The sequence below is a fragment of the Nansenia antarctica genome, assembly GCF_963989245.1.
Source record: "Nansenia antarctica genome assembly, chromosome: 11".
NCBI lineage: Eukaryota > Metazoa > Chordata > Actinopteri > Argentiniformes > Microstomatidae > Nansenia > Nansenia antarctica.
In genome coordinates, this window is record NC_137681.1 from 28,199,877 (window position 1) to 28,226,616 (window position 26,740).

Genomic DNA, 26,740 nt, shown 5'->3' on the forward strand with positions numbered 1-26,740 from the left:
AAGTTCCTATCCACAGGTGCAGATATGAGTGTGTAGGTTGTTTTCTCTCTCTCTCTCTCTCTCTCTCTCTCTCTCTCTCTCTCTCTCTCTCTCTCTCTAGTTGGCTAATGAAGTGTGTGTGTGTGTGTGTGTGTGTGTGTGTGTGTGTGTGTGTTTAAGCATGGAGCGCTTGGAACATGTTGCTTTCCATGGTTCATTTACGTTAGCTGGGATTTTCCCTATTGTGGCTGATGTCACAACCGCTTCTGGTTGACTGTCAACACATACGTGTCACCCACTCTCTCTCTCCCTCTCCCTCTCTCCCCCCCTCTCTCTCCCTCCCTCCCTCTCTCTCCCTCCCTCTCTCTCTCCCTCTCCCTCTCTCTCTCTCTCTCCCTCTCTCTCTCCCCTCCCCCCCCTCTCTCTCTCTCTCTCTCTCTCTCTCTCTCTCTCTCTCTCACCGAAGCTCCTGTCGTCGTAGACTTTGGGTCTTTGTGGAATGTCAGAACTCCTCCGTGGAGAACCGTCCATGACTGGGCCCAGTTCTTCCTGCAGGGCGACAGAACAGACAGGAGTGTGTTAGCCTGGCTTCAGATCTGGACGCGCTTCAGTCAAACCTCTGTGTTTCAGTCAACCTCTGTGTTTCAGTCAACCTCTGTGTTTCAGTCAAACTCTGTGTTTATTTACCTTACTCTTTTGCCGTTCTCCGATAGTTTTGTTTTGTTGAGAATTCCAGCCTTTTCTAAATTCTGCACCTAAAAAAAAAAAAAAAAAAAAAAATATATATATATATTTCTTACACCAGGAAGCAAACCCTTTCTGAGTATGGATGAATAAACCTCATTGTAATGTAAGTCAAGTGGATGGCAAAGTATGGACACAGAACTCTCGTTGCATTGTTGAACACAAACAATAGCTGCACCAATAAATGGCAAATGGACTGAGTTACATAGCGCCTTATTCCGAAGCGCTTTACAACGGCCTCCCATTCACCCATTCACACACACATTCACAAACCAATGGCGGCAAGCTGCCATGCAAGACGCCGGCCCGCTCATTGGGAGCAATTTGGGGGTCAGTGTCTTGCCCAAGGACACCTTGACACGTGGCCATTGCGATCATTAGACACCAGCTCTACCTCCACAGACAGTAGTTGACGACATCACAACAACAACAAGCCACTGTAGCTTCCCATCAGCCACTGCTCCTTCTGACAGCCATGGCCATGCACTGTGTTTTCACCACATGCCATTTGTAAAAAAAGGAAAAAAGAATATGACACACTTTACACACACACACACACACACACACACCAGCGGTGAACTGTGGTGTTGTGGTGTGGCTGTGGGTGCTGACAGTTGACAGTTGACAGTGAGCTAAAGAGGTTGTGACATCATCAGCCACAATAGTGAAAAGCCCAGCTATAGTAAACTAGCCAGTAAAAACACAATTTTCCCAAGCTCTCCATGCTCTCGCTCTCACACACGCACACGCACACGCACACACACACGCACACGCACACGCACACACACACACATAAAATAAGCCAACTATGAAGACAGATGGATGATTGACAGGTCTACTGTACACCACCCACATAGACGTAGTGCTCAGGCTCTGACCACAGACTGTAGAGGTCTCTCCTGTATCTAAAGACATCAGCCTTCAGGAGGAAGGAAACACACACACACAACACCGTTCAGAGAGGGAGGGAGGGAGGGAGGGGAAGGACAGGTCATGCTACTCTGGGGCGGCTTCACAGATGAGTTGGAACAAGACTGTAATTTTCAGTTGGGGCTGATCTCATGTAATTACTATCAGCAGACTGGCGAGGGGAAGGTGTGTGTGTGTGTGTGTGTGTGTGTGTGTGTGTGTGTGTACTCACGTGGTGCTGCATCTCTGGGGAGTTGCCTGCGCTGGAGCCTTCGCTCCCGTAGTCTGAGGCGTTCCTCCTGTGAGAGGGGAAGAATTTCTGCGGGACGGAAACAAGAACACAAGTTCTACTTTGTAGAAGAAGAACAAAACAGAGCTTAACAGCTGTGCTTTAACCTGCTTTTTATAGAGCTCATATTTGTCTCCAGATTGTTATCTATGCTATAGCAAATCTCACAGGTATTATTATCCTAAAAATAGAATGGGTGGGTGGGTCTCTGTCTGTCTGTCTGTCTGTCTCTCTCTGTGTCTCTCTCTCTCTCTCTCTCTTTCTCTCTGCATTTGGGTGTGTCTGTGTACGTGTGTGGTGTGGTGTGTGCGTGTGTGTGTGTGTGTGCGTGTGTGTCTGTGTGGTGTGTGCATGTGTGTGTGTGTGTGTGTGTGTGCTCTCACCCCCTCCTCCTGGGTTGTATTGAACTGAGCCGGGCACACAGTGTGTCTCCAGTTCTTCATGACAGACACGCCCTCCAGCTCCACACCGTTGCCCATCCTGGTCTGGCCTGACGCTACAGGGGCCTGTGAGGGTCAAACAAAAAAAACATTGTTCTTTCTTCTTCCATCACGACAACTGCCCCTGCCCCTGGCCTGAGCTAGATTACTCTTCCTGCTACTTGCTTAGTCAAATCAAATGTATTGATTGTAAGTCGCTTTGGAATAAGGCAAGTTATTTTCATAATGATGTGGTTTGATCCAGAATGCTACCACTTGTACACCAATGTAATGGGCCAAAACATGGATTAATAAACCTTGTGACTAATTAAACCTTAACTATTTGAAAACAGACAAAGCCCAGTATTATTTCAACACTTTTAATCTAGATTATAATGATCCCGGATACTTTTTTGCTATCCAGGATCAGCTCTCTCTGGCAGATGTTGTAGTAGTATAAGGGAAATCAGACCACTCCATCTGATCCTGGATAATAGCTAAACATTTGGAACATTCTGATCCAGATGAAAGGTTTCTGACAGACTGGGGTGGGGCAAGGAGAGCTATACTTTACCTCCGGAAGGTTCCACTGGGACTGAGAGCCACCTCTCTGGTAGTAGTACGTCTGTCCTCGGTCATCCAGCGATTTGATCCACTGTCACCACCACAAACAACAACGCTTTGTAAGTTAAACATACTACTCAGACCATTAAGGTGTCCACCTGATTATGAAACCACTATCCACAGTGATTCAGGTGACTTGGTAGGGCTATATACTGTAAGGGTGACTTGGTAGGGCTATATACTGTAAGGGTACGCTACATGTTGAAATGGGGTCATCCCTATGTTCACATAGCCCTATGTTCCCTATGTTCCCACAGCCCTATGTTCCCTCTGTTCCCTATGTTCCCTATGTTCCCTCTGTTCCCTATGTTCCCTATGTTCCCACAGCCCTATGTTCCCTATGTTCCCTCAGCCCTATGTTCCCTCAGCCCTATGTTCCCTCTGTTCCCTATGTTCCCTATGTTCCTAAGCCCTATGTTCCCTCTGTTCCCTATGTTCCCTATGTTCCCTCTGTTCCCTATGTTGAATGAATGGACTTTATTGAATGAATGGACTTTATTGTCATTGCTACAGTACAGGTACCAAACAACGACATTTAGGAGGGGTGGCTCCACTGGTGTTAGGAAAGGGAAAAAAAAAAAAAACTTTTAGAAAAAGAAAAAATCACAAGAAGGTAAGGAGCTGGTTTACATAAATAAAGGCTATGTACACAATCCACTGTACTATACTGCACAGATAGTCAACTAGGGTTGTCATATTGCACAATAGTATTTTTTCACGTTATTTAAAGTGTCACAGTTTGCAGGCTTGAAATGTACATGTTTGTGCCTCAGCACTACACCTGATTTTTTCAGTCCAGCAGCTGCCATACAATCCGTCCAGACTGTCCAGGGCCCAGAACTTAGGTCTTTGCTGTGTTCAGGGCCTGGACGGCCCTGTGGTAGAAGCAGTTCTTCAGTCTGTTTGTCTTAGCGGCCAGGGTCCTGAACCTCCTTTTCGAGGGCAGCCTGGTAAAGTGTACGTGCCCAGGGTGGGTCGGGTCCCTGGAGATCTTTGAGGCCTTCCTGAGACAGCGTGTGTTGTACAGCTCTTCCAGAGAGGGGAGGGGGGCGCCGGTGATCTTCTGTGCTGTTCTCACTACTCTCTGTAGCGCATTTCTCTCCGCTGTTGTGCAGCTGGAGAACCAGTTGCAGATGCCGTAGGTGAGGATGCTCTCCACTGCGCCGCGGTAGAAGGCCACCAGTATCTCCTGCTTGTTGTGTTCCTTCCTGAGGCATCTCAGGGTGTATAGCCGCTGTTGTGCCCTCTTGATGGTGCCTTTTGTGTTGTCCTTCCAGGTCAGGTCATCCCGCATGTGATGTCCCAGGAATCGGAGGGTTGAGACTCTCTCCACGCTCTCTCCGTCGGTGAGCAGGGGCTGGATCTCGGACTTTTTCCTCCTGAAGTCTACGATGAATTCCTGGGTCTTTGACTTGTTCAGCAGCAGGTTGTTAACCTTGCACAGCTTGCTCAGTTGCTCTACCTCATCCCTGTACGCCGCCTCGTCCCCCCCCGAGATACATCCCACCACGGTGGTGTCGTCTGCAAACTTTACGATGTAGTTGCTGGGGTGGACGGGGGTGAAGTCGTGGGTGTAGAGGTTGTAGAGGATGGGGCTTAGCACGCAGCCCTGGGGGGACCCAGTGCTGAGGCTGAGGGCTGTGGAGGTGTGGGGGCCCACCCGCACCCTCTGGGGGCGGTCGGTCAGGAAGTCCTTGATCCACGCACATATAGAGTGTGATAGACCCAGGTCTAGTAGTTTGGTCACTAGCCTGTCTGGAAGGATGGTGTTGAAGGCGGAGCTGAAGTCCACGAAGAGCAGTCTCGCGTAGCTGTTTCCCCTCTCCAGGTGGGATAGAGTGGCGTGGAGAGTCGTCGCGATGGCGTGAAGAGTCGTCGGCATGGCGTTTTCTGTGGACCTGTGGACCATGTTCCCTCTGTTCCCACAGCCCTATGTTCCCTATGTTCCCTCAGCCCTATGTTCCCTCAGCCCTATGTTCCCTATGTTCCGTCAGCCCTATGTTCCCTATGTTCCCTCAGCCCTATGTTCCCTATGTTCCCTATGTTCCCTCAGCCCTGTTCTCTATGTTCCCTATGTTCCCTATGTTCCCTCAGCCCTATGTTCCCTATGTTCCCACAGCCCTATGTTCCCTATGTTCCCTCTGTTCCCTATGTTCCCTAAGCCCCATGTTCCCTATGTTCCCTATGTTCCCTCAGCCCTATGTTCCCTCAGCCCTATGTTCCCTATGTTCCCTCAGCCCTATGTTCCCTATGTTCCCTCAGCCCTATGTTCCCTATGTTCCCTATGTTCCCTCTGTTCCCTATGTTCCCTATGTTCCCACAGCCCTATGTTCCCTCTGTTCCCTCTGTTCCCTCAGCCCTATGTTCCCTCTGTTCCCTATGTTCCCTCAGCCCTATGTTCCCTATGTTCCCTATGTTCCCTCAGCCCTATGTTCCCTCTGTTCCCTATGTTCCCTCTGTTCCCTATGTTCCCTATGTTCCCTCTGTTCCCTCTGTTCCCTCTGTTCCCTCTGTTCCCTCAGCCCTATGTTCCCTCTGTTCCCTATGTTCCCTCTGTTCCCTAAGCCCTATGTTCCCTATGTTCCCTCTGTTCCCTATGTTCCCTCTGTTCCCTATGTTCCCTCAGCCCTATGTTCCCTATGTTCCCTCTGTTCCCTATGTTCCCTCAGCCCTATGTTCCCTATGTTCCCTCTGTTCCCTATGTTCCATATGTTCCCTATGTTCCCTCAGCCCTATGTTCCCTCTGTTCCCTCTGTTCCCACAGCCCTATGTTCCCTCTGTTCCCTATGTTCCCTATGTTCCCTCAGCCCTATGTTCCCTATGTTCCCTATGTTCCCTATGTTCCCTATGTTCCCTATGGTCCCTCAGCCCTATGTTCCCTATGTTCCCTCAGCCCTATGTTCCCTATGTTCCCTATGTTCCCTATGTTCCCTATGTTCCCTATGTTCCCTCAGCCCTATGTTCCCTATGTTCCCACAGCCCTATGTTCCCTCTGTTCCCTCTGTTCCCTCTGTTCCCACAGCCCTATGTTCCCTATGTTCCCTCAGCCCTATGTTCCCTATGTTCCCTATGTTCCTTCAGCCCTATGTTCCCTCAGCCCTATGTTCCCTATGTTCCCTCAGCCCTATGTTCCCTATGTTCTCTCAGCCCTATGTTCCCTCAGCCCTATGTTCCCTATGTTCCCTATGTTCCCTCAGCCCTCTGTTCCCTATGTTCCCACAGCCCTATGTTCCCTATGTTCCCTCTGTTCCCTCAGCCCTATGTTCCCACAGCCCTATGTTCCCACAGCCCTATGTTCCCTATGTTCCCTATGTTCCCTCAGCCCTATGTTCCCTATGTTCCCTCAGCCCTATGTTCCCTATGTTCTCACATTTCTAAGCCATACTGTAAATGCAGGAATCTCTGTAGGGTTAGGGTTAGGTTGTTATATATACATTGTTATGGCTGTATTGATTTAAAAACCCAATAATGCGGTGGGTCCACCTGACCCGCGGTAACAAGTAACGAGTAACAAAAACACGAACAGCACACAAGGGTTAAACTGAGGGGACATTGGGCTGTGGGAACATAAGACACGCTCCCGTTGAAATACAATGATCCGTATTAAATTTGCTCAGGCCACAGCAGGCACGATGCCACAATGCTATGATGCTAAGCTATGGTGCTAGCGGTAGCAAGGCCAATGGCTATAGGCAGCGCTGACGGCTACATGAGTGCTACATGGCTTAGCCCTCGACTGTGTTCTAATCCTGTCCAGTCTGTTAGCTAGCTTATCTGCTCTTGTGAGTGTTTACTGGTGAAGCCACCTATAGTCACCTGTTAGCCACCTGTTAGCCACCTGTTAGCTACCTGTTAGCTACCTGTTAGCCACCTGTTAGCCACCTGTTAGCCACCTGTTAGTCACCTGTTAGTCACCTGTTAGTCACCTGTTAGTCACCTGTTAGTCACCTGTTAGCCACCTGTTAGCCACCTGTTAGCCACCTGTTAGCCACCTGTTAGTCACCTGTTAGTCACCTGTTAGCCACCTGTTAGCCACCTGTTAGCCACCTGTTAGCCACCTGTTAGTCACCTGTTAGTCACCTGTTAGCCACCTGTTAGCCACCTGTTAGCCACCTGTTAGCCACCTGTTAGCCACCTGTTAGTCACCTGTTAGTCACCTGTTAGCCACCTGTTAGTCACCTGTTAGCCACCTGTTAGTCACCTGTTAGCCACCTGTTAGTCACCTGTTAGCCACCTGTTAGGCACCTGTTAGCCACCTATAGCCACCTGTTAGCCACCTAAAGCCACCTGTTAGCCACCTATAGCCACCTGTTAGCCACCTATAGCCACCTGTTAGCCACCTATAGCCACCTGTTAGCCACCTGTTAGCCACCTATAGCCACCTGTTAGCTAGCTTACCTGCTCTTGTGAGTGTTGGCTGGTGAACACCCAGGTGCCGTGGGGGTCTACGGAGAGGCTCCAGCCGGCGGGGGCGCTGCGGTCCAGGCTGGCCCGGGGGATGGCGGGGGCCCGGGTCAGGGGGCTGAAGGTGTAGTCCCCGGGGTAGGAGGAGGAGGAGGCGGGGGGGGCCTCCTCTTCCTCCTCCTCCTCCTCCTCCTCCTCCTCCTCCCGCTGGAGGTCTGACAGCTCTGCTGGGTAATCCTCCTCTGGGAACGGGGGCTGGAGGGAGACGGACGGACAGGCGGACAGACAGACAGGCAGACAGACAGGCAGGCAGGCAGACAGGCAGACAGAAAGACAGAAAGGCAGACAGACAGGCACACAGGCACACAGGCAGACAGACAGGCAGACAGGAAGACAGACAGACAGACAGACAGACAGACAGACAGGCAGACAGACAGGCAGGCAGGCAGGCAGACAGGCAGACAGAAAGACAGAAAGGCAGACAGACAGACAGGCACACAGGCAGACAGACAGGCAGACAGGAAGACAGACAGACAGACAGACAGACAGGCAGACAGGCAGACAGGCAGGCAGGCAGGCAGGCAGGCAGGCAGACAGACAGGCAGATGGACGGACGGACGGACGGACAGACAGGCAGACAGGCAGACAGAAAGACAGGAAGACAGAAAGGCAGACAGACATACAGACAGGCAGGTAGACAGATGGACGGACAAACGGACAAACAGACAGACAGGCAGGCAGGCAGGCAGACAGACAGACGGGTAGACAGACAGACGGACAGATGGACAGGCAGGCAGACAGACGCAGAAGCGGATGGAGAAGCAGTCGGACAGACGCGTGCGCGCGCGCGCACACACACACACACACACACACACACACACACACACACACACACTTGCAATGTGAAAATGCCATATTGCTTAAAACAGATCAAGACAAGGACAATGGGTGGGGTAGTGTTCCTCATTTGACTGGTTCCTCATTTCAACGTTAGGTTAGGGAGATTTCAGCCTAACAACAACAACAGTTATCAAAGACTAGCGGCGTTAGTCACAAACACTTTTAGAACGAGGACAAACTCTTAAAAAGGCCGGGGAGAAAAACTGCCTGTATGTATGTCAAGTTCAAGGAACACTTCATCACATGAGAGATCACTCTACTTCTATGTAGGTGGCTGTAGGGGGGGTTTATGCCATTAAAAGAACATTAGAAGCAGCGTTGTATTTGCAGCCCTTCCCGTGGGGGGGTGAAGCTAAAATAGAAGCTAGGCTGGAGAGCCAGCTAAGTGGAGCAGCAGCAGTGGTAGCTCCGGGGCGGGCAGCCTTACCGGCCTGTCCTCCCGGGGCACACGCCCACCCTGGGGCTCCATCATCGGGGGCGAGGCGGGGGGGCACAGCAGCAGCAGTCCTGGCGGGGGCTCCCAACCAGTCTCCCCCGACACTGAGTTATAGAAGTAGGCCCGGCCGCTGCTCTCATCCAACAACTGCTCCCAGTCGCCAGTGGCCCATGTAGGGTGGGAGGAGGGGGGGGGGGGAGGAGGAGGGGGGGGTGGAGGTGCTGACCGACGGGGTGGCGCAGCGGTGCGGGGGGGGGGACAGGGCGGAGGAGGAGGAGGGGGGGGGGGGAGGAGGAGGAGGAGGAGAAGGAGGGCGCCGGGGAACAAGGGAGCTCGTCCAGGGGGTAAGCGGAGTCTACGTGGGGGGGGGGTAAGGGGGGGTCCCAGGTGGTCTCCCCCGAGGCGGGGTGGTAGTAGTACTCCTGTCCGCTGTCCTGGTCAGTGTGCACCTCCCACCCTGCCAGGAGGTCCAGGAACAGAGGGGGGGGGCTGAGGGGGGAGGCGGAGGGGGAGGAGGAGGGGGAGGAGAGGCTCTGGCGGAGCTGGGCTACGTTGACGTACACGGCGTCCTGGGAGCTCTCATTATCCACCTGAGGAGGACACACACACACCAGGACATAGAGGTCAGAGGTCAGGGGGGGTCAGGTGGGGAAGTTGACAGAAAACCATTTGAGGTCTTTGAACTTTGAACTTTGAACCCCGGTCTCCTCTCCAACGTGGAGGAACCCTGAGCGTCTACTGTCATGAGGTCAAGAGGACATGCCATGACACGTCTCACCCAGGCAGAACTACCTCATCACGGTTTCCACGGCAACCCTTGCTGTTGTCAATGTGTGTCATGGAAACAAAGTCCAGGGAGTCAAACTCGTGTGACATCATCATATTTGACACGTTCTAGTGTTTCGGTCCGCATGTCGGCAACCGATCAAAATGTTCCGACTTTTCTTTTGAAACACGGAACAACGTTTCAACGTTGTTGAGAATCACAAACACAAACTTGCTAGTCGAGCCAAAATACTGCAACAACGCAATGAATTGGGTGAGTAATCCCCACTGCTACCTAGTTAACTTTAACACTACTTTACATTGTTGGCAGGCTCACAAAACAAGCTGTGTTAGTCGACTAGCGATGTGTGGCGCTGATTTTCAACAACGCGGAAATGCATTCGCATTTTTCGAAAGAAAAGTGTTCCGATCATTACAGCAGATGCCGACATGCGGACCAAAGCATTAGAACATGACACATATAACATCAACATTTGTCTTTTCAGCCCTACAGCCACATGTGGACAAAAGAATGTTTGAGTTGTGCTCTCACTTATGGCGCCCAGAGTGAGAGAGAGTGTGAGAAGAAGCTGTCTTCCTGTGAGCAGTGAGCTCAGGAAGTAGACTAGAACTGAACAACACAGAGTCCCAGACCGCAGCCCCGACCGCAGCCCCGACCTCCTAGCATCATCTGCTTTGTTCTGTCATATTTACAGACCTGTCACTGACGCTGCACCGCCTAACAGGGGTGTACAGATTTCACAGTAGCTTAGCTAGTAGTTAGTAGTTTAGCTAGTATTTAGTAGTTTAGCTAGTAGTTTAGCTAGTATTCAGATTCAGATTCAGATTCAGATAACGTTTATTGCCATTATGCATTACACATATAGGAATTTGCTTCGTCATTACAGTAAGTGCGTTTATACTTTTTTTCACGTGTCAAAAAACAGGACAACACAACAACAACAACACAGGACAGACAACAGTGCATTGGATAGTGCGGTATAAAGTGCAGTGCAGAGTTTTTACAGTGAGTCCAGTGCATATTCAGTCCTGGGCAGACTTGGGGGCGGGGGGGGAGGGGGAAGCCAGAGTCATTTATCATCCTGGCGGCTGAGGGGTAGAAACTGAGCCTGTGGCGGGCCTTCAGTGATTAGTGATAGTAGTTAATAGTTTAGCTAGTAAAGCTTTTTTTTTTTTCCTAACACCAGGGGAGCCACCCCTCCTAAATTTCGTTGTTTGGTACCTGTACTGTAGCAATGACAATAAAGACCATTCATTCATTCATTCCATTCATTCATTCATTCATAGTTTACCTAGTAGTTAGTAGTTTAGCTAGTAGTTAGTAGTTTAGCTAGTAGTTTAGCTAGTGGTTAGTAGTATAGCTAATAGTTTAGCTAGTAGTTTAGCTAGTAGTTAGTAGCCCACACCATTGTATTGATGTACAGACTCTATGGCAAAGGACAGGTTAGACATGACATCCTCTCCTGCCACCAATATCCAATATGGTTATTGGTTGTTTTGTAAACAAGTAGGTCAAGATAGATGGTTACATTTCATACAACATAACACAGTTATGACAAGGTTTAGGGTTAGGGTGAGTTCCGTTAAATACTATATATATAAACTACTTTCAGTTTCAGCTATCCAAAACATTGCCATTGAAGTGCCCATTATTGAAATCCCTGACCTGAACGTTGAAACAACCTTTATCTAGTTGTTCTCTTTCGAAGAGGAACACAATAGGCATATATATACGTTGTATATGTCAAAGAAAGAGCATGTTTCCATATTCTGATTCTGTACAGGAAACAAAACCCAATTGCTTATGATGTAAATGAGTCAGGTTCAGAGAACACCGATAGTAAGTTGATTTAGTTAAACAAATACTATATGAGAACGAGAGAGAGAGAGAGAGAGAGAGAGAGAGAGAGAGAGAGAGAGAGAGAGAGAGAGAGAGAGAGAGAGAGAGAGAGAGAGAGAGAGAGAGAGAAACATAAGTTTCAAACAACAAACTCATCACCCCATCATATCTGGCACAGTGGTGAGTGACAGCAGAGTGACAGCAGCCAATGGCAAGACTTGAAATGACCTCCAGCAAATAAAACAGACGACCTCAACTTTCCCAAAATGCCCAGCAGCCAAAGCCTCACCTGCTGCATCCCAGAGAGGAATGTCCGCCTGGCGACAGAACTCCCAGGAATTCCATTGGAGAACCCTGCGTACCTGTACATAGTTACCTTGGCACTGAGAGAGAGAGAGAGAGAGAGAGAGAGAGAGAGATGCTGCTGCCTCTCTCTCTCTACTTTACTCTGACACTGTTCTGTCCACTCATACACACACACACACAGATGCACACAGATGCACGTGCACGCACACAGAGAGACACGCGCACACACACACACATGCACGCACACAGAGAGACACGCGTGCGCGCACGCACACACACACACACACACACACACACACATACACACACATACACACACACACACACACACACACACACACACACACAGCCTACATTTACCAGGATCTGGATATATAGTGCACGCTCTGTGTGGATGACAGGGCAGATATGGATAACAGAAAGGACTTTATAATTGAGTATTTCCTCTGCTTCTAAATGATTATATTCATTGTGGTGATCAGATATGGACTCAGCGACCCCTCCACGTCCATTTGGTCAGTCGTTATGTATAATCAGGCTCATTATTGATCCCATCATCACCACGCAAAAATCAATACACATGACCAGACAATATTGACCCGAAAATATATTTATAAAAATATATAAATAAAAAGACCAGACAAGACTATGGAGGGAGAGGAAATGGGGGAGCGTTGCATCATTGATCTGTGTTGATTCTGCTGGAATGCCTCTGCTGCCTGTCTGCTACTCTGCCTGCCTGTCTGTCTGTCTGCCTGTCTGTCTGTCTGTCTGTCTGCCACTCTGCCTGTCTGTCTGCCACTCTGCCTGTCTGTCTGTCTGTCTGCCTCCCTGCTTGCCTCCCTCCCTCACTGCCTCCCTCCCTCACTGCCTCCCTCCCTGCCTGCTTGCTTGCCTCCCTCCCTCCCTGCCTGCCTCCCTGCCTCCCTGCCTGCCTCCCTCCCTCACTGCCTCCCTCCCTGCCTGCTTGCTTGCCTCCCTCCCTCTCTGCCTGTCTCCCTCTCTGCCTCCCTGCCTTTCTCCCTCTCTGCCTGTCTCCCTCCCTGCCTGTCTCCCTCCCTGCCTGTCTGTCTGACTGTCTGTCTATCTGCCTGCCTGGCAGGAGCACCACAGGGAACACCCAACACTATAAATACACACTAACCCGTTCTAACCATGGGCGAGAAACCAGGACTTTCTCTGAGCCCATGTGAGTGTGTGATTTTTTTTCTCTTTTATCCAAAGCGACTTACTTACTTACTGCCATTGTCTTTTAAACTATTTTGCTTATACAATGTTGTTTATTACATTGTTGTTGTTGTTGTTGTTGTTCTTTTTATTATATTGTTGTTCGTATCTATCTATGTCTTATGCACCAACCACACCAAGTAATACATTTCCTGTATATATGCGAATATACTTGGCAATAAAAATAAGTCCGATTCTTCTGATTGCAGTGAGTGCCGACATCTTTCAGTATATATGGTCCCAGTGGAGAATCGAACCCACAACCTAAGCGCTGTTAGCGTGAGATGCTCTCTACCAACTCAGGCACAGCCAGGGGCCAAAACACTCTAACCGACCCGACCGTCAAACCGAAAGGAGTTTAACAGGTCTAGGAGATGCACGCGCTGAACTGAACCTTGCGTACATAACAACGTCGTTACAGTACACAACATGCTTTTAAAAACCTTGTGAGTAACTTGAAAATCAGGCCTCATATCTTTCTTGCTCCTGCTTTATATGAAAGTCCCATTATTGAACTCTATTGCTCTGACCAGATTGTATTTTGTCTATTTTTGTTGTTGTTGTTGATTTGGTGTTGTTTTATTGTGTAATTCTGCATTGTTTGTTTTAATTGTCGAAACTCAATGTTTTAAGCTGCTGTCTTGGCCAGGCTTCCCTTGGAAAAGAGATCATTGTGTCTCAATGGGACCAACCTTGTTAAATAAAGGCTAATAATAATAATAATAATAATAACTTTTATTTGTATAGTGCTTTTCCTCCAAACGTTGCAGCTCAAAGTGCTCCAATATGATATAATCATAATTTAATTATTTTTTCATTTAATAATAAATATTAAAAAGATGGGTTTTTAGTCTTGACTTGAACATATTTGCTGAGGTTGCATCCCTAATGTAAACTGGCAGTGCATTCCACAATTTGGGTGCAGAAAATCACCAAATCTCTTCTTTTGTACATGTGGTACACAGAGAAAACCAGCGTCAGAAGACCTGAGAGCTCTATTGGGCTGATATGCTAGCAGAAGACCTGAGAGCTCTATTGGGCTGATATGCTAGCAAAAGACCTGAGAGCTCTATTGGGCTGATATGCTAGCAAAAGACCTGAGAGCTCTATTGGGCTGATATGCTAGCAGAAGACCTGAGAGCTCTATTGGGCTGATATGCCAGCAGAAGGTCTGAACATATTCTGGTGCTGAGCCAGTGAGAGCTTTATAAACAAGCAGAAGGATCTTGAAATCTATTCTGAACTTAACAGGAAACCAGTGTAGAGTCTCTAAAATAGGATATAGTAGGTAGCTAAATCAAATTAAAATTAAAAAATGCTATTCAGCTACACAGGAAAACAAGTCGATCTGAGATCCTGAGGTGAGGTGCGAGAAAGCAGGAAGCAGGAGGGTGACGATCATAACAAGGCGGATATAAGATATAACACCTGGCAACGTTCTGCACTCGGCTCCACCAAACAAACTCTGATAAGACAAGATAAGATCGTTATAATGCACGATAACAGCCTACTATATTGGTATAGTGTAAAACTGTTTACAGGATCTATAGGCTGCAGTTAACTGCATTAGCCCCTAGCTCCACCAGACTTCATTGAAGACAGAAGTTGGAGAGAGAGAGAAATAGTGTGTGTTGTTGACCTACCTCGACTGCCATTGGCAGAGCCATGCCACCCCTGGCCCGGTACCCATGCTGGGCCTTGGCGTAGACATCCACCATGTTTAGGACTAGGATCCTACACTCCAATGAGAAGACCCATACAGCAGGGGTTAGCTTAGCTTAGCTTGCTAGCTGTATGTAAGAGCCCATACTGCTTTCCACAGAACAACTATAGCTACACTTCCCAATGGCTGCTGACTAGAGAACCGCTGGAATGACTTAGAGGACACAGCTAGTCCATCTGCTCAACAGGGCTCCAGCTCCAGTATAGATGAAGCGGGGCAGAGTCAGTCTCTCACACATGAACACACCCTCCCTCACACATCCTCTCACACACAGCTGTCTCTGTTACCTCCGGTGACCAACCACAGTTACTGACAGTCAGAAAGGAGAACTGCCTACTCGCTTACAATGACAGTGAAGGGGGGGTGGGGGGAAGGGGTGTGTGTATGTGAGACTGTGTGACTGTGTGTGAGTGAGAGAGAGAGAGAGAGAGAGAGAGAGAAGGAGAGGGAGGGAGGGAGGGAGGGAGAGAGGGAGAGGGGGAGAGAGAGAGAGGGGGGGAAGAGAGAGAGAGCGAGAGAGAAACAGAGAAACAGAGAAAGAGAGGACAGGTCATTCCGCCCCACGTCCTGTCTGTCTTGCCAATGATGAAAAGGGAAACGTTGGCCAGGAAACACATCTTTAAAAGAGTGCACGCCTTTTACTGGAGTGTGAATTCAATTCATTGGCGAGGAAACTGTGACAGGACTGAGAGGATACTTTAAAAAAGAAAAACTCTCTTTATTATCTTTTTATCCCAGCAGGAAGAAACTTTAGCTAGCTCCACATGCAATGGTATGGTTCAACAGTTTGAACTTGACTTTGGTTGAGGTCTCTTTGTGGAGCTGCAGTCTTTGCATTGAGGCGAACTTTTGCTACGAACACTGCGAGCATAACATAGGCCTAACTTTAGAAAACACGTGATGAAAGCCGTTGGAATTGGAAAAGTCTGACATCTAAAGATCCCTTGGACAACAACTTCACACTAACAACTAGAAATAAAACCCCAATAAGCAGCGTGTAGAGGAGGAAAACAGCATCACTTCACAGAAGGTGTTTCCCAGAATGGGAAAGCTTGCTGGAAAAGGACTGCTCCCGGTTCCAGATGATCCAAAGCTGAACGGAGTTTCAACTGCCGAGATTGGGAACGCTTGAAACAGGAAACTTCAGTGGAAGGACCGGACCGTAACATTGCCTAACCATCGTTTCCTTCTAGACAGGATCACGTTGTCAACAGAGCACAAAGTGGAAAGTGTCAAACCGGCCAAAACAACATCCCCCTTTCACCCTAAACGACACATTCTCCTTTGTCAACAACTGAGCGGTCTGCCAGTCAGTGCTGAGGCGGGAGGCTTGTCGGTTATGGTTTTGAATATTGTTGACATCGCTCCATCTTTTCATCTGGCTGGACATCTAATCTTTCGTCGTCAGGTTTACATCTCACGGCTACGCTGTGTCAACCGCAGTCACAAAGCTAGAATACATTTCCTGGAACATCCCCAAAACGTTCACCTCTACCTGTATATGAAGCACCTGGGCACAAGGTATTTTGTTATTCAAATGTGGCGCAGGGGACGGCCGACCTCACACACTGCGGTGTTGTTCTTCCATTCTACACTCACTACACTGGCTCCCTGTCTCACTCAGTTGACTACAAAGTCCTTCTTCTCACCCACAAATGCATCAACGGGAAGCACCTCCCTATCTGCAAGAACTCATCACTCCACAAACCTCCACCCGCACCCTCAGGTCTTCAAACAGTTTGCTCCTCCAGGTCCCCAATACCAGGCTCCGCACCATGGGGGACCGAGCCTTCTGCTCGGCTGCGCCGTGCCTGTAGAACAGCCTTCCTAGCCAGCTAAGGGCAGTACAGAGCCTGTGGAACAGCCTTCCTAGCCAGCTAAGGGCAGTACAGAGCCTGTGGAACAGCCTTCCTAGCCAGCTAAGGGCAGTACAGAGCCTGTAGAACAGCCTTCCTAGCCAGCTAAGGGCAATACAGAGCCTGTGGAACAGCCTTCCTAGCCAGCTAGGTTGTTTTTGTTTTAACTTGTGTTTTTACGGTTGTTAGCACTCTGAGATTATTTTTTAATTAGAAGTGCAATACAAAAAACATGCATTATTATTATTATTATTATTATTATTATTATTATTATTATTATTATTATTATTGTTCTGTCAGCACCGACGGCTGTAGCTCGGTCACACAAAGAGAGACGACACACCTTAGTGGTGCCGTCACCTCACCTCATGTCGCCTCACCACGAGGCTGAATTATTACTGACTTTCAGTTCAGAATGTATTCAGATACATAACTACTTCTTCCTTATTCAGGGTTCGACCGCTTTCTACAGAATCATCTCCGACAAAAAAAAAAGAGAGAAAGCATGAAGGGGAACGGACACATCAATGTGACGCTAAACAACTTTAAGCTTGGATAATTGCCTCATTTTTTTTGCGTCGTCTCCTCCTACCCTTAAAAAAGAGTAGAAAAGAGAACTGTCATCGCCTTGGGCAACGCACGGGAACAGCAATCTGCTTGATTACTTAACCGCATTAGCGATCATCCAATCAAACAATGGGGGAGCAAATTGGGGCCCAAATCACGCCACAAAAACACACAGTTGATCTATTCAACGGTTGTGACTCCACCTTGTTGTTACGTCCCCCTCCCCTCGTGCCCCAGAATCCTGGATGACACCCTGAGAACGCCGTGTGTGGAACTCTATCATTGTACACACATAAGGGCTTATCTCTGCCCTATCGGCTCACTCCAGGGCCGAATACTCTAGACACTTCCTTGTAAACCATGAGGTGAAAACCCTGATCCGATACCATCAACATGATGATATACCTTTCTCTCTCTCTCTCTCTCTCTCTCTCTCTCTCTCTCTCTCTCTCTCTCTCAGTCTCTCTCTCTCTCTGTCTCTCTCTCTCAGTCTCTCTCTCTCTGTCTCTCTCTCTCAGTCTCTCTCTCTCTCTCAGTCTCTCTCTCTCTCTCTCAGTCTCTCTCTCTCAGTCTCTCTCTCTCTCTCTGTGTCTCTCTCTCTCAGTCTCTCTCTCTCTCTCTCTCTCAGTCTCTCTCTCTCAGTCTCTCTCTCTCTCTCTCAGTCTCTCTCTCAGTCTCTCTCTCTCTCTGTGTCTCTCTCTCTCAGTCTCTCTCTCTCTGTCTCTCTCTCTCAGTCTCTCTCTATCTCTCTCTCAGTCTCTCTCTCTCAGTCTCTCTCTCTCTCTCTCAGTCTCTCTCTCAGTCTCTCTCTCTCAGTCTCTCTCTCTCTCTCTCTCAGTCTCTCTCTCTCTCTGTCTCTCTCTCTCTCAGTCTCTCTCTCTCTCAGTCTCTCTCTCTCTCAGTCTCTCTCTCTCTCCCCCCCTCCCTCCCTCCTATATGGATGAGGAAATAAAAGATGTGAGATCTGTCCATCTCTGAAAAAGCCCTCCTGAAATATCAGTTGTCCAATATTGAGAGTGACTTTGTTGTTGGAAAAAGGCTGCGGTCCAAGAAAGGTAAATAATGGCAATTTTCTCAAATGTCAGAGTTAATAGCTATGGTATGCTGGTGTCACAAGCTCTCACAGTCAAGTCCCCAGCAATTAGTTAGTTCTATATAATTACAGAAGCCTGTGAGAATGTATTTGAACATCTAAAGCCAAAAGCGTTTGTGACTATCTACCCACTCAAAGGTAGAAGTGAGAATATACATACACTCACCAAACACTTTTATTAGATTAGGTGAACACCTGTACAGTCATGCGATTATCTAATCAGCCAATCATGTGGCAGCAGCGCATTGCACACATTCCGGGCCGATATGGGCCAGCAGCTTCAGGTAATGTTCACATGGATCAAATGTGACCTTAGTGATTTTGACCATGGCGTGATTGTAGGTGCCAGGCGGGCTTGGTTTGAGTATTTCTAAAACGGCTGATCTCCTGGGATTGTCACGCACAAGGGTCAGGGTTAGGAAGGCCCAGGAAGACTCCGCTAACTCAGATAATAACCGCTCTGTACAGTTGTGGGGAGCAGAGAGACGCATCTCAGAACGCACCACGCGTCAAACCTGGAGGCGGACGGGCCACAACAGCAGAAGGCCACGTCAGGCTCCACGTCAGCCAGCCTAATAAAGTGCTGGGTGACGGTGGTACACAGGGGGCAGGGTGGTACACTCCACACAGGGGGCAGGGTGGTACACTCCACACAGGGAGCAGGGTGGTACACTCCACACAGGGAGCAGGGTGGTACACTCCACACAGGGGGCAGGGTGGTACACTCCACACAGGGAGCAGGGTGGTACACTCCACACAGGGAGCAGGGTGGTACACTCCACACAGGGGGCAGGGTGGTACACTCCACACAGGGAGCAGGGTGGTACACTCCACACAGGGAGCAGGGTGGTACACTCCACACAGGGAGCAGGGTGGTACACTCCACACAGGGAGCAGGGTGGTACACTCCACACAGGGAGCAGGGTTCTCATTGGTGCTTGAAGACAGTCAATGGGACCCCCTAGAGGAGACGGACCACAGAACAAGTACAGACAAAAATGCTGACTTCCCACTTCCCCGCGTCTGTCAAGCAGAGAAATACAGTTTCTGTGGATTAGAGGACTGCTATATATATTCTACTTTGTGTAGAAAACACAAACCACCCAACTCTATTACTATGTAACAACAAATGTAAGATTTATCAGAATGTTAAATTAATGTTGTTGTTATTATTATGTAGTCATAACATTGTATTATAGTTTATTTTGTTATATTTATAGAGTAATTACAGAGTTAGTAAACAGGTATAGGGGCAACTTGATATCAAGTGTGACCAAGTTGTAAAAGTATTACTTTACATTTGACCAATTACCCAACACTTGGTACAATGTGTAGCCTAAGAGTCAATAATAGTGAGTCCATACACCACAGCCTTAGTTCCACTGCTTTGAATTAAAACTCAGCATTTTTAGATCACACACACCGCACAATTCTCACCACACATAGCTGACTGTGGTTGGGGTTGACGCTGTGGTACGATACACCAAGACTAACCACTCATTATCAGAGCTAAATCCAGACTACATTATAAGACATTATCACCACACAGCACGCTATGGCTATCAAAGAGAGAGAGAGAGAGAGAGAGAGAGAGAGAGAGAGAGAGAGAGAGAGAGAGAGAGAGAGAGAGAGAGAGAGAGAGAGAGAGAGAGAGAGAGAGAGAGAGAGAGAGAAACAGCAGCAGAAGCTCTCACCAAGTCGCTAACAGGAACAAAACCGACAACTGACAAATGGGCTCACCTGTCCTGCCCTGTCCCTGAGCGCCGGTGTTGTTCAGACAGGGCAGAACAGAACAGAGCCGTCCTGTCTGCTGGGGCTCTGGCTCACAGTCACACTACCTGTCTGCTGGGGCTCTGTGGCTCACAGTCACACTACCTGTCTGCTGGGGCTCTGGCTCACAGTCACACTACCTGTCTGCTGGGGCTCTGTGGCTCACAGTCACACTACCTGTCTGCTGGGGCTCTGGCTCACAGTCACACTACCTGTCTGCTGGGGCTCTGTGGCTCACAGTCACACTACCTGTCTGCTGGGGCTCTGTGGCTCACAGTCACACTACCTGTCGGGGCAGTTTCCTGGCATCTCATTTGGTGTCTGTCGCTCCGCAAAGCAGCTGGAGCTGGAGCTCCTGTTCACAGGTTGTTTGTGTCCCCAGTGTGCATCTCTCTCACACTCACTCACTCACACACACACACACACACACATGCACACACACACTCACAAACACTCACACATGCACACACACACTCACACACACACACTCACTCACTCACACATGCATACACACACATGCATACACACACACACACACACACACACACACATACACTCACTCACACATGCATACACACACACACATACACACACACACACACACATGCACACACACACACACACACACATGCATACACACACGCATACACACACGCATACACACACGCATACACACACACACACACACACACACACACACACACACACACACACACATTTTTCTCTCAAAAGATCTATGGGACTTCATAGGAAAGGAGCCTTATGCTCAATGTCCAACATCAACACATGTAGATTTAGTTTTGCAATACCTGTAAGGCTGTTTTAAATAAATACATTTCATTTAAATGTAAGTAAATGTCATTGGAAAGTGACATCAATATTCATTCTAATGATGCACAGATTTTTTCCTTAGCTCAACACATGACAGTGAAGTGTCAGACAGACAGGAGACATTTCTCTGTAAAAAAAAAAAAAAACTTTGTTCTGGCTCGAACCCAAACAAGTACAGAGTGGTGCATGTAAGGTTTCACAGGAGCTAAAGGCTTCTGGCAGACCTAGCAAGAGTCAGACCCTGAGTGTTCTACCAGCATCCCTTGCCATCACCCCTGTGGCGTTGTACAGAACTGATATCCAGCTGCACCAAAGAAATTGCACTTATTTCAGGAATCTGTATCACATGGTCACGTCATTATGTCTCAGCATACCCACAAGTTACTGTTAGTACAGTCTGTTAGGTTAAAACCTCTCCTTTTAAAATCAAACAATTCTTATGAACACTATTAACCACAAAATAGGGTGATCTAACTGTCCATATTATGCTCAGGTCTTTGAGGAAAAGCATGCAATAACGACAGCCATGAGAGGAATCCGTACTGAATGTGCATATGGCTGCCACCACTAACATCTCATAATCAACATGATTAACGGTGGATTCACAAAACAACAACAAGGACAGCCGCCCCCCCCACACACACACACACACAGTATAGCTGAGGCACCACAGGGTCATACACCACAACTGCCACACGTCCAGAAATTCCAAGACAACCATCCCAAGATGAGTCAAGTTAAATGAATGAATGTAGGCCTTCAACAGAGTTTTACCTAGAATGTTTAAATGGGGGGGGGGGGGGGGGCAAAGTTAGATATTAGGCTTACACATTCACATAGAATGACCTACATTTGAGTCTGGCTGCCAGTGTGCACACAGTACACACACTGCATGGAGCAGTGGGCGGCCTAGCCCTGTTTTCTGAGTTAAACCCCCCCCCACACATCACCATGGAGACCAGAACTCCATTGTGGGGAAGTAGGGCTCCACTTGAGGGGTCCTGGCACGTCCAGGGCTGCAGCTCAGAGACACCGGAGTCTATAGCCTAATTTAGGTAGGATACTGTAGGCTACAAGCGTAAAAGTAAGCCAAATCACAATTGCTTTATGTAGAGAGTTTTAAATATCATGTTATGGCCTGTTATCTCGCCTGATTGTATCAAGGTTTTGGAAACGTGGATCCGTTTTTAATAATAATAATAATAATAATAATAATAATAATAATAATAAGATTCCCATTAGCTCTGCTTAAGCATTAATTATTCACTCCTAAAACTGCTAAAACTTGTCAAGAGTCAGCCTCAGACCCCCCCCCCATGTTCCCATTCATTGCTCCTAAAGACCAGAGAAGGAGTCAGAGCCTTTGCAGGTTTGAAGGTTGGAGAACTAAAGACCAGAGAAGGAGTTCAGAGACCTTTGCAGGTTTGAAGGTTGGAGTTCAGAGACCTTTGCAGGTTTTAAGGTTGGAGAACAGAGACCTTTGCAGGGTTTTAAGGTTGGAGAACAGAGACCTTTGCAGGTTTTAAGGTTGGAGAACTTGTCAAGTCGCTGTTGTGAAACAAGGCTGATCCTAGTGGCCTACGTCACTCTACCTGCTGCACACAGGTGCATCGCGACGCCTCCGATGGAAACACTTACAACGTTTTCAGGTTTTCTCCGCAAAAAAAGGATTCTGCCGTCAAATTAAACTTGTCAAAAGCTGTAAATGCCAACACGATCTTCATTTCCATATATTCACGGTCTCCTTCCCGTCCCAGTGGAGTGTGTGCTCCGGGGGATCAGAGTTGGGGTTCCAATCATCGGTACTCGCGCGGCCAGGTGCAGCTGGAGGAGCCGGGAGTCTGGGAGCAGGGTTGCCAGATGGGCTGGTTTTTGGTGGATTAGCGGTTTTTAGACTGTGGTTAGGCTGGACATTGTCAATATCATCTGGCAACCCTGTCTGGGAGTGGTTGAACGTTCACATTAACTCCTTCATCTCTGTTCGGAGCAGCCAAACTACAACCTGTTTATAGACTAAAACGACTGTATTCTTTTCTAAATGTATCTTTTAATGTTAGTTGATGAATCTATATATTTGTATATAGGCCTATTGTATATATATATTAGTATATGTACATACTTGTTTAAATCTTATAGTAAGTATTATGTTATTTAGTTTATCTTTGTTCTATGCCCCTTGCCTTGGATTGTATGGTTTATTCTTGTTTTATTATGTCGTTTATATTATTGCTATTGTGTTTTATTGATTACTATTCTTGTTCTATTATTATTGTTATGCTGTATGGATATGTTAAAGCACTTTGAGCTGTGACGTTTGCCAGAAAAGTGCTATACAACTAAAGGTTAGGCTATTAAACTGTTATGTTGCTCTAACAAGTCACCTAGTCTTCCTAACTACCTTAACTACCTTCACCTATAGCCTTCCTAACTACCTTCCCCATAAAAAAAAAGTGTAATGTTTTGCGGTAAAAAAAAAAAGAAAAAAAAAGGAGCTCGGTCGATAAAAGGTTAACCGCAACTAAAGCACAGTCGATTACATTTGCACAATTAATATCCGCACCAAAGCTTCTTTAAAGGTATATAATAAAATATCTGGTCATACACACCCAAAGCGATTAGTTCCCACAGACACTTCCAAAGACGGGGTAGGCAGAGAACTTGAGTCAGCTGGAGGGGGGGGGGGGGGGGGGGGGGGGGCACCCTTCACCCATACCCCCATTGGACTGGCACCCTTCACCCATACCCCCATTGGACTGGCACCCTTCACCCATACCCCCATTGGACTGGCACCCTTCACCCATACCCCCATTGGACTGGCACCCTTCACCCATACCCCCATTGGACTGGCACCCTTCACCCATACCCCCATTGGACTGGCACCCTTCACCCATACCCCCATTGGACTGGCACACACAAAAGGACGACTGGCTATATTCATGTGTAGATGAGCTGGCACAGAGGGATAACTATTGAGTGGGGTCTACTACAGCCAATATCTGATATGCCATGCTAGGAATCCATCCAATTCACTACCAAGCAGTTGTTGTTTTTATTATTTCATGCAAAAGTTATTGAGCAATTAAGAAAACCTTGTGTAAATGAAATCCCCTAGAAATGATTAGTTGATTGACTGAACATAGACTGTGTATAGCCTAGGGGAGACTAGTACCGTACAGTCAATATTGTATTCTCTCAATCCCCATACATGTAAAAACACCAATAAAACCCTACTTTAAACTGCACTGCGTTTAAAAACACTGGTGCATTCTGTAAGCCAGAAACATGAATGATGAGCATTTAAGAGAGAAGCCCTAATGTGTATCCATAATGCAGATCACAAGCTGCACTCAAAGCATCTTTTGATTCATGCATTTGAATCCCAGCGACATTTTCCTGAATATGAGACTGTTTGTCATTCATTTGCAGCCTGGGACACACATGACCTTCTGGGAAAATGGACTAATGTCTACGCCTAGTTCTCTTCTGTGTTGATCTCTGACTCATACAGTTCCTCTGTGAATCATAAAACAAAAATAGACCTCTACCTTTCTTAGAATACACCCAACAATGTGACTTCATTTGTAATAGTAGTCCACCTCCACCTCACCCTGTATGCTCCAAACTGGATCCCTTCATCTACAATCTAATAAAACAAATTAAAAAAACATTGAAACCTTTGTGTATTTCATCACAATATTAGAGAGCAGTCAAGGGCACAGATATTTAAGGTTTGATTGAATTCCCTTCATAATAATTCGCCAGATAATGTGTCTGGATGAAGATTCTGCTGTGATTTAGCGCCCTCTTGTGTCCAAAACTAACAATAACAACAACAGGTGCATTAGTACTGCTGTCCCCACTGAACTCACATACTGTACTTTACTGTTGGCCATTATGTCAATCGATAATGTATAGTAGAGAATAGAATACGCCTCCAGTGACATTATTTTACCTGAGGTAGAGGAGAGGTTGTAACACTGCTAGCTGTTTGATCCAGTTCCTGCTGTCCTTTGGCCGATGAGTCAGTTGAGGCCAGAGATCCAGCCTTTTCTGTCACTGGAAAGCTTGTTAACTCAGAGCTCAGTGTGTTTGATATGGACTCATATATATTCACGTCCTCAGATAAGTAGGATTCCGCACTAGAAACACCCCGTATTTCCTGTGGTTCATCTGGATCCTTCCTGAGTGGTTGTGGGCTAACTGACCTCATCTGGGGGTGTCCGTTTGCGGGCTGGGGAGGGACACGGAGGTCTAAAGGATGTTTCTGCAAGTCACCATGAGTCGGGGGGGGCTCTGGGGCGAAGGAGAAACCAGGAGCTAAACTACACCTCTTCCATGGGTATGGGACGTCTCTAGACTTGGCCGAGGCTTGCTGTCGTCCAACGACTGCCTTCGTGCGCTCGGACGGCTTCATATCCGGGGCGTTGTCTGACGGGTAGCCAAACGTGGAGATTCTGTGAGTCTCTCTCAAGGCGTCACTGTGACTGAATGTTCTGCCCCTGGTTGTCACAGCAACGGGCATGTTTCCTGGTACTCTGGTGGTGTCGTCGGTCAGTGTCTCAGGGGAGATGGGGCTACCGGGCCGGGGGTGGAGAGGTCCCTGAGTGACGGCAGGCAGCTCCCTGACGTACTTGGCTGGGAGGTAGAAGGGCTTGGTGCCCTGCCCTTGCGTACGTGCCACCAGTGGTCGTTGGTCTTGGCCAGGAGGATGTACCTCTCGTCAGGCTTGATGGAGACCAGCGAGCCGTTCCTGCCTGTGTACTCGTACTCGAACTCCACCAGGACGAGCTCCATGGTAACTCTGTTACACAGTTGCCAAGCTGAGGCATCTGGGGTGAGATATGGTCATGGCTCGAGAGAGGTCATCTTGGTTCCTGGAAGACTTGGAAATGAGAGAATAATATTATTCAGTGAGATTATCAGTTTATTTGCAGGAAGACACATTTTGTGAACAAACAACTGTTACTTTTTGGGGTACTTTTTGATTACACATTTTTTGGGGGGACAGTGAAGGAAGACATAGAAATGAGGAAAGTAAAGGCAATGGCAGTTTGAAACCTTAACATTATGGAGTGCTCATTGTCAGTAACTTCCATCTTTGTCCTATGAACTTCTGCCTTAGATTATCATTAACTACCATCAGAGAGAATGCAGACTGACCTGAATGGCTGCTGTGGGTGTGTGTGATCTTAGTGAAAGCCAACTTGAACAATAGACAGGCATATCAGTAAAGGCTCATAATGCTACAGGGTATGAAAACACACTGTAGTTACTGGGAGTTTTTGGGCCAAGTTTGGAGCCACAGAAAAACACTCTAACCCACTCTTTACACTGCAACATGCCACTTTCTTACCCACAAGACAGGAAGCCTGCAGCAACACCGCCCTGGGGTGAATGACACCTCAACGTCATCCTGTAATCTCAGTTTCCCATATATGGTCCTCTGAGACCCACGTATAACTCTGGAGAGGAGGGCCCAGTTCCCCTTTCACTAAACCTTTCGTATTGACTCTTTCACTAAACCTTTAGTATTGACTCTTTCACTAAACCTTTAGTATTGACTCTGTATTGACAACTGAGAGAGTTCCTATCTGTGGTGGGGGAATCCCTCCTGAGACATCTACTACACCTTAACTGTTCCTCCTGAGACATCTACTACCCCCTGTACTGTCCCTCCTGAGACATCTACTACCCCCCTCTACTGTCCCTCCTGAGACATCTACTACCCCCTGTACTGTTCCTCCTGAGACATCTACTACCCCCTGTACTGTAACTCCTGAGACATCTACTACCCTCCTGTACTGTGTCTCCTGAGACATCTACTACCCCCTGTACTGTGTCTCCTGAGACATCTTCTTCTGAGACATGGGAGATCCCTTCTGAGACATCTACTACCCCCCAGCACTGTGTCTCCTGAGACATCTACTACCCCCCAGCACTGTGTCTCCTGAGACATCTACTACCCCCTGTACTGTCGCTCCTGAGACATCTTACTACCCCCCAGCACTGTGTCTCCTGAGACATCTACTACCCCCCA

General features: G+C 47.8%; 1 protein-coding gene across 1 annotated transcript in view; it reads right to left on the bottom strand.

Moving 5' to 3' along the window:
* The window catches only part of LOC308168074 (rho GTPase-activating protein 27-like), a gene marked incomplete at both ends in the record, with an annotated part of 40,099 nt that extends 14,602 nt beyond the window's left edge, over positions 1–25,497 (bottom strand). Inside the window, 15 exon segments of the mRNA XM_080542549.1 lie at positions 441–528; positions 667–734; positions 1,865–1,951; positions 2,305–2,427; positions 2,915–2,995; positions 7,363–7,527; positions 8,696–8,931; positions 8,934–8,957; positions 9,064–9,084; positions 9,087–9,294; positions 14,507–14,597; positions 18,606–18,982; positions 23,417–23,606; positions 24,909–25,368; positions 25,371–25,497. Of these exon segments, the coding sequence (XP_080398675.1) occupies positions 441–528; positions 667–734; positions 1,865–1,951; positions 2,305–2,427; positions 2,915–2,995; positions 7,363–7,527; positions 8,696–8,931; positions 8,934–8,957; positions 9,064–9,084; positions 9,087–9,294; positions 14,507–14,597; positions 18,606–18,982; positions 23,417–23,606; positions 24,909–25,368; positions 25,371–25,497 (2,346 nt within the window).
* Positions 25,498–26,740: the final 1,243 nt, after the last annotated feature.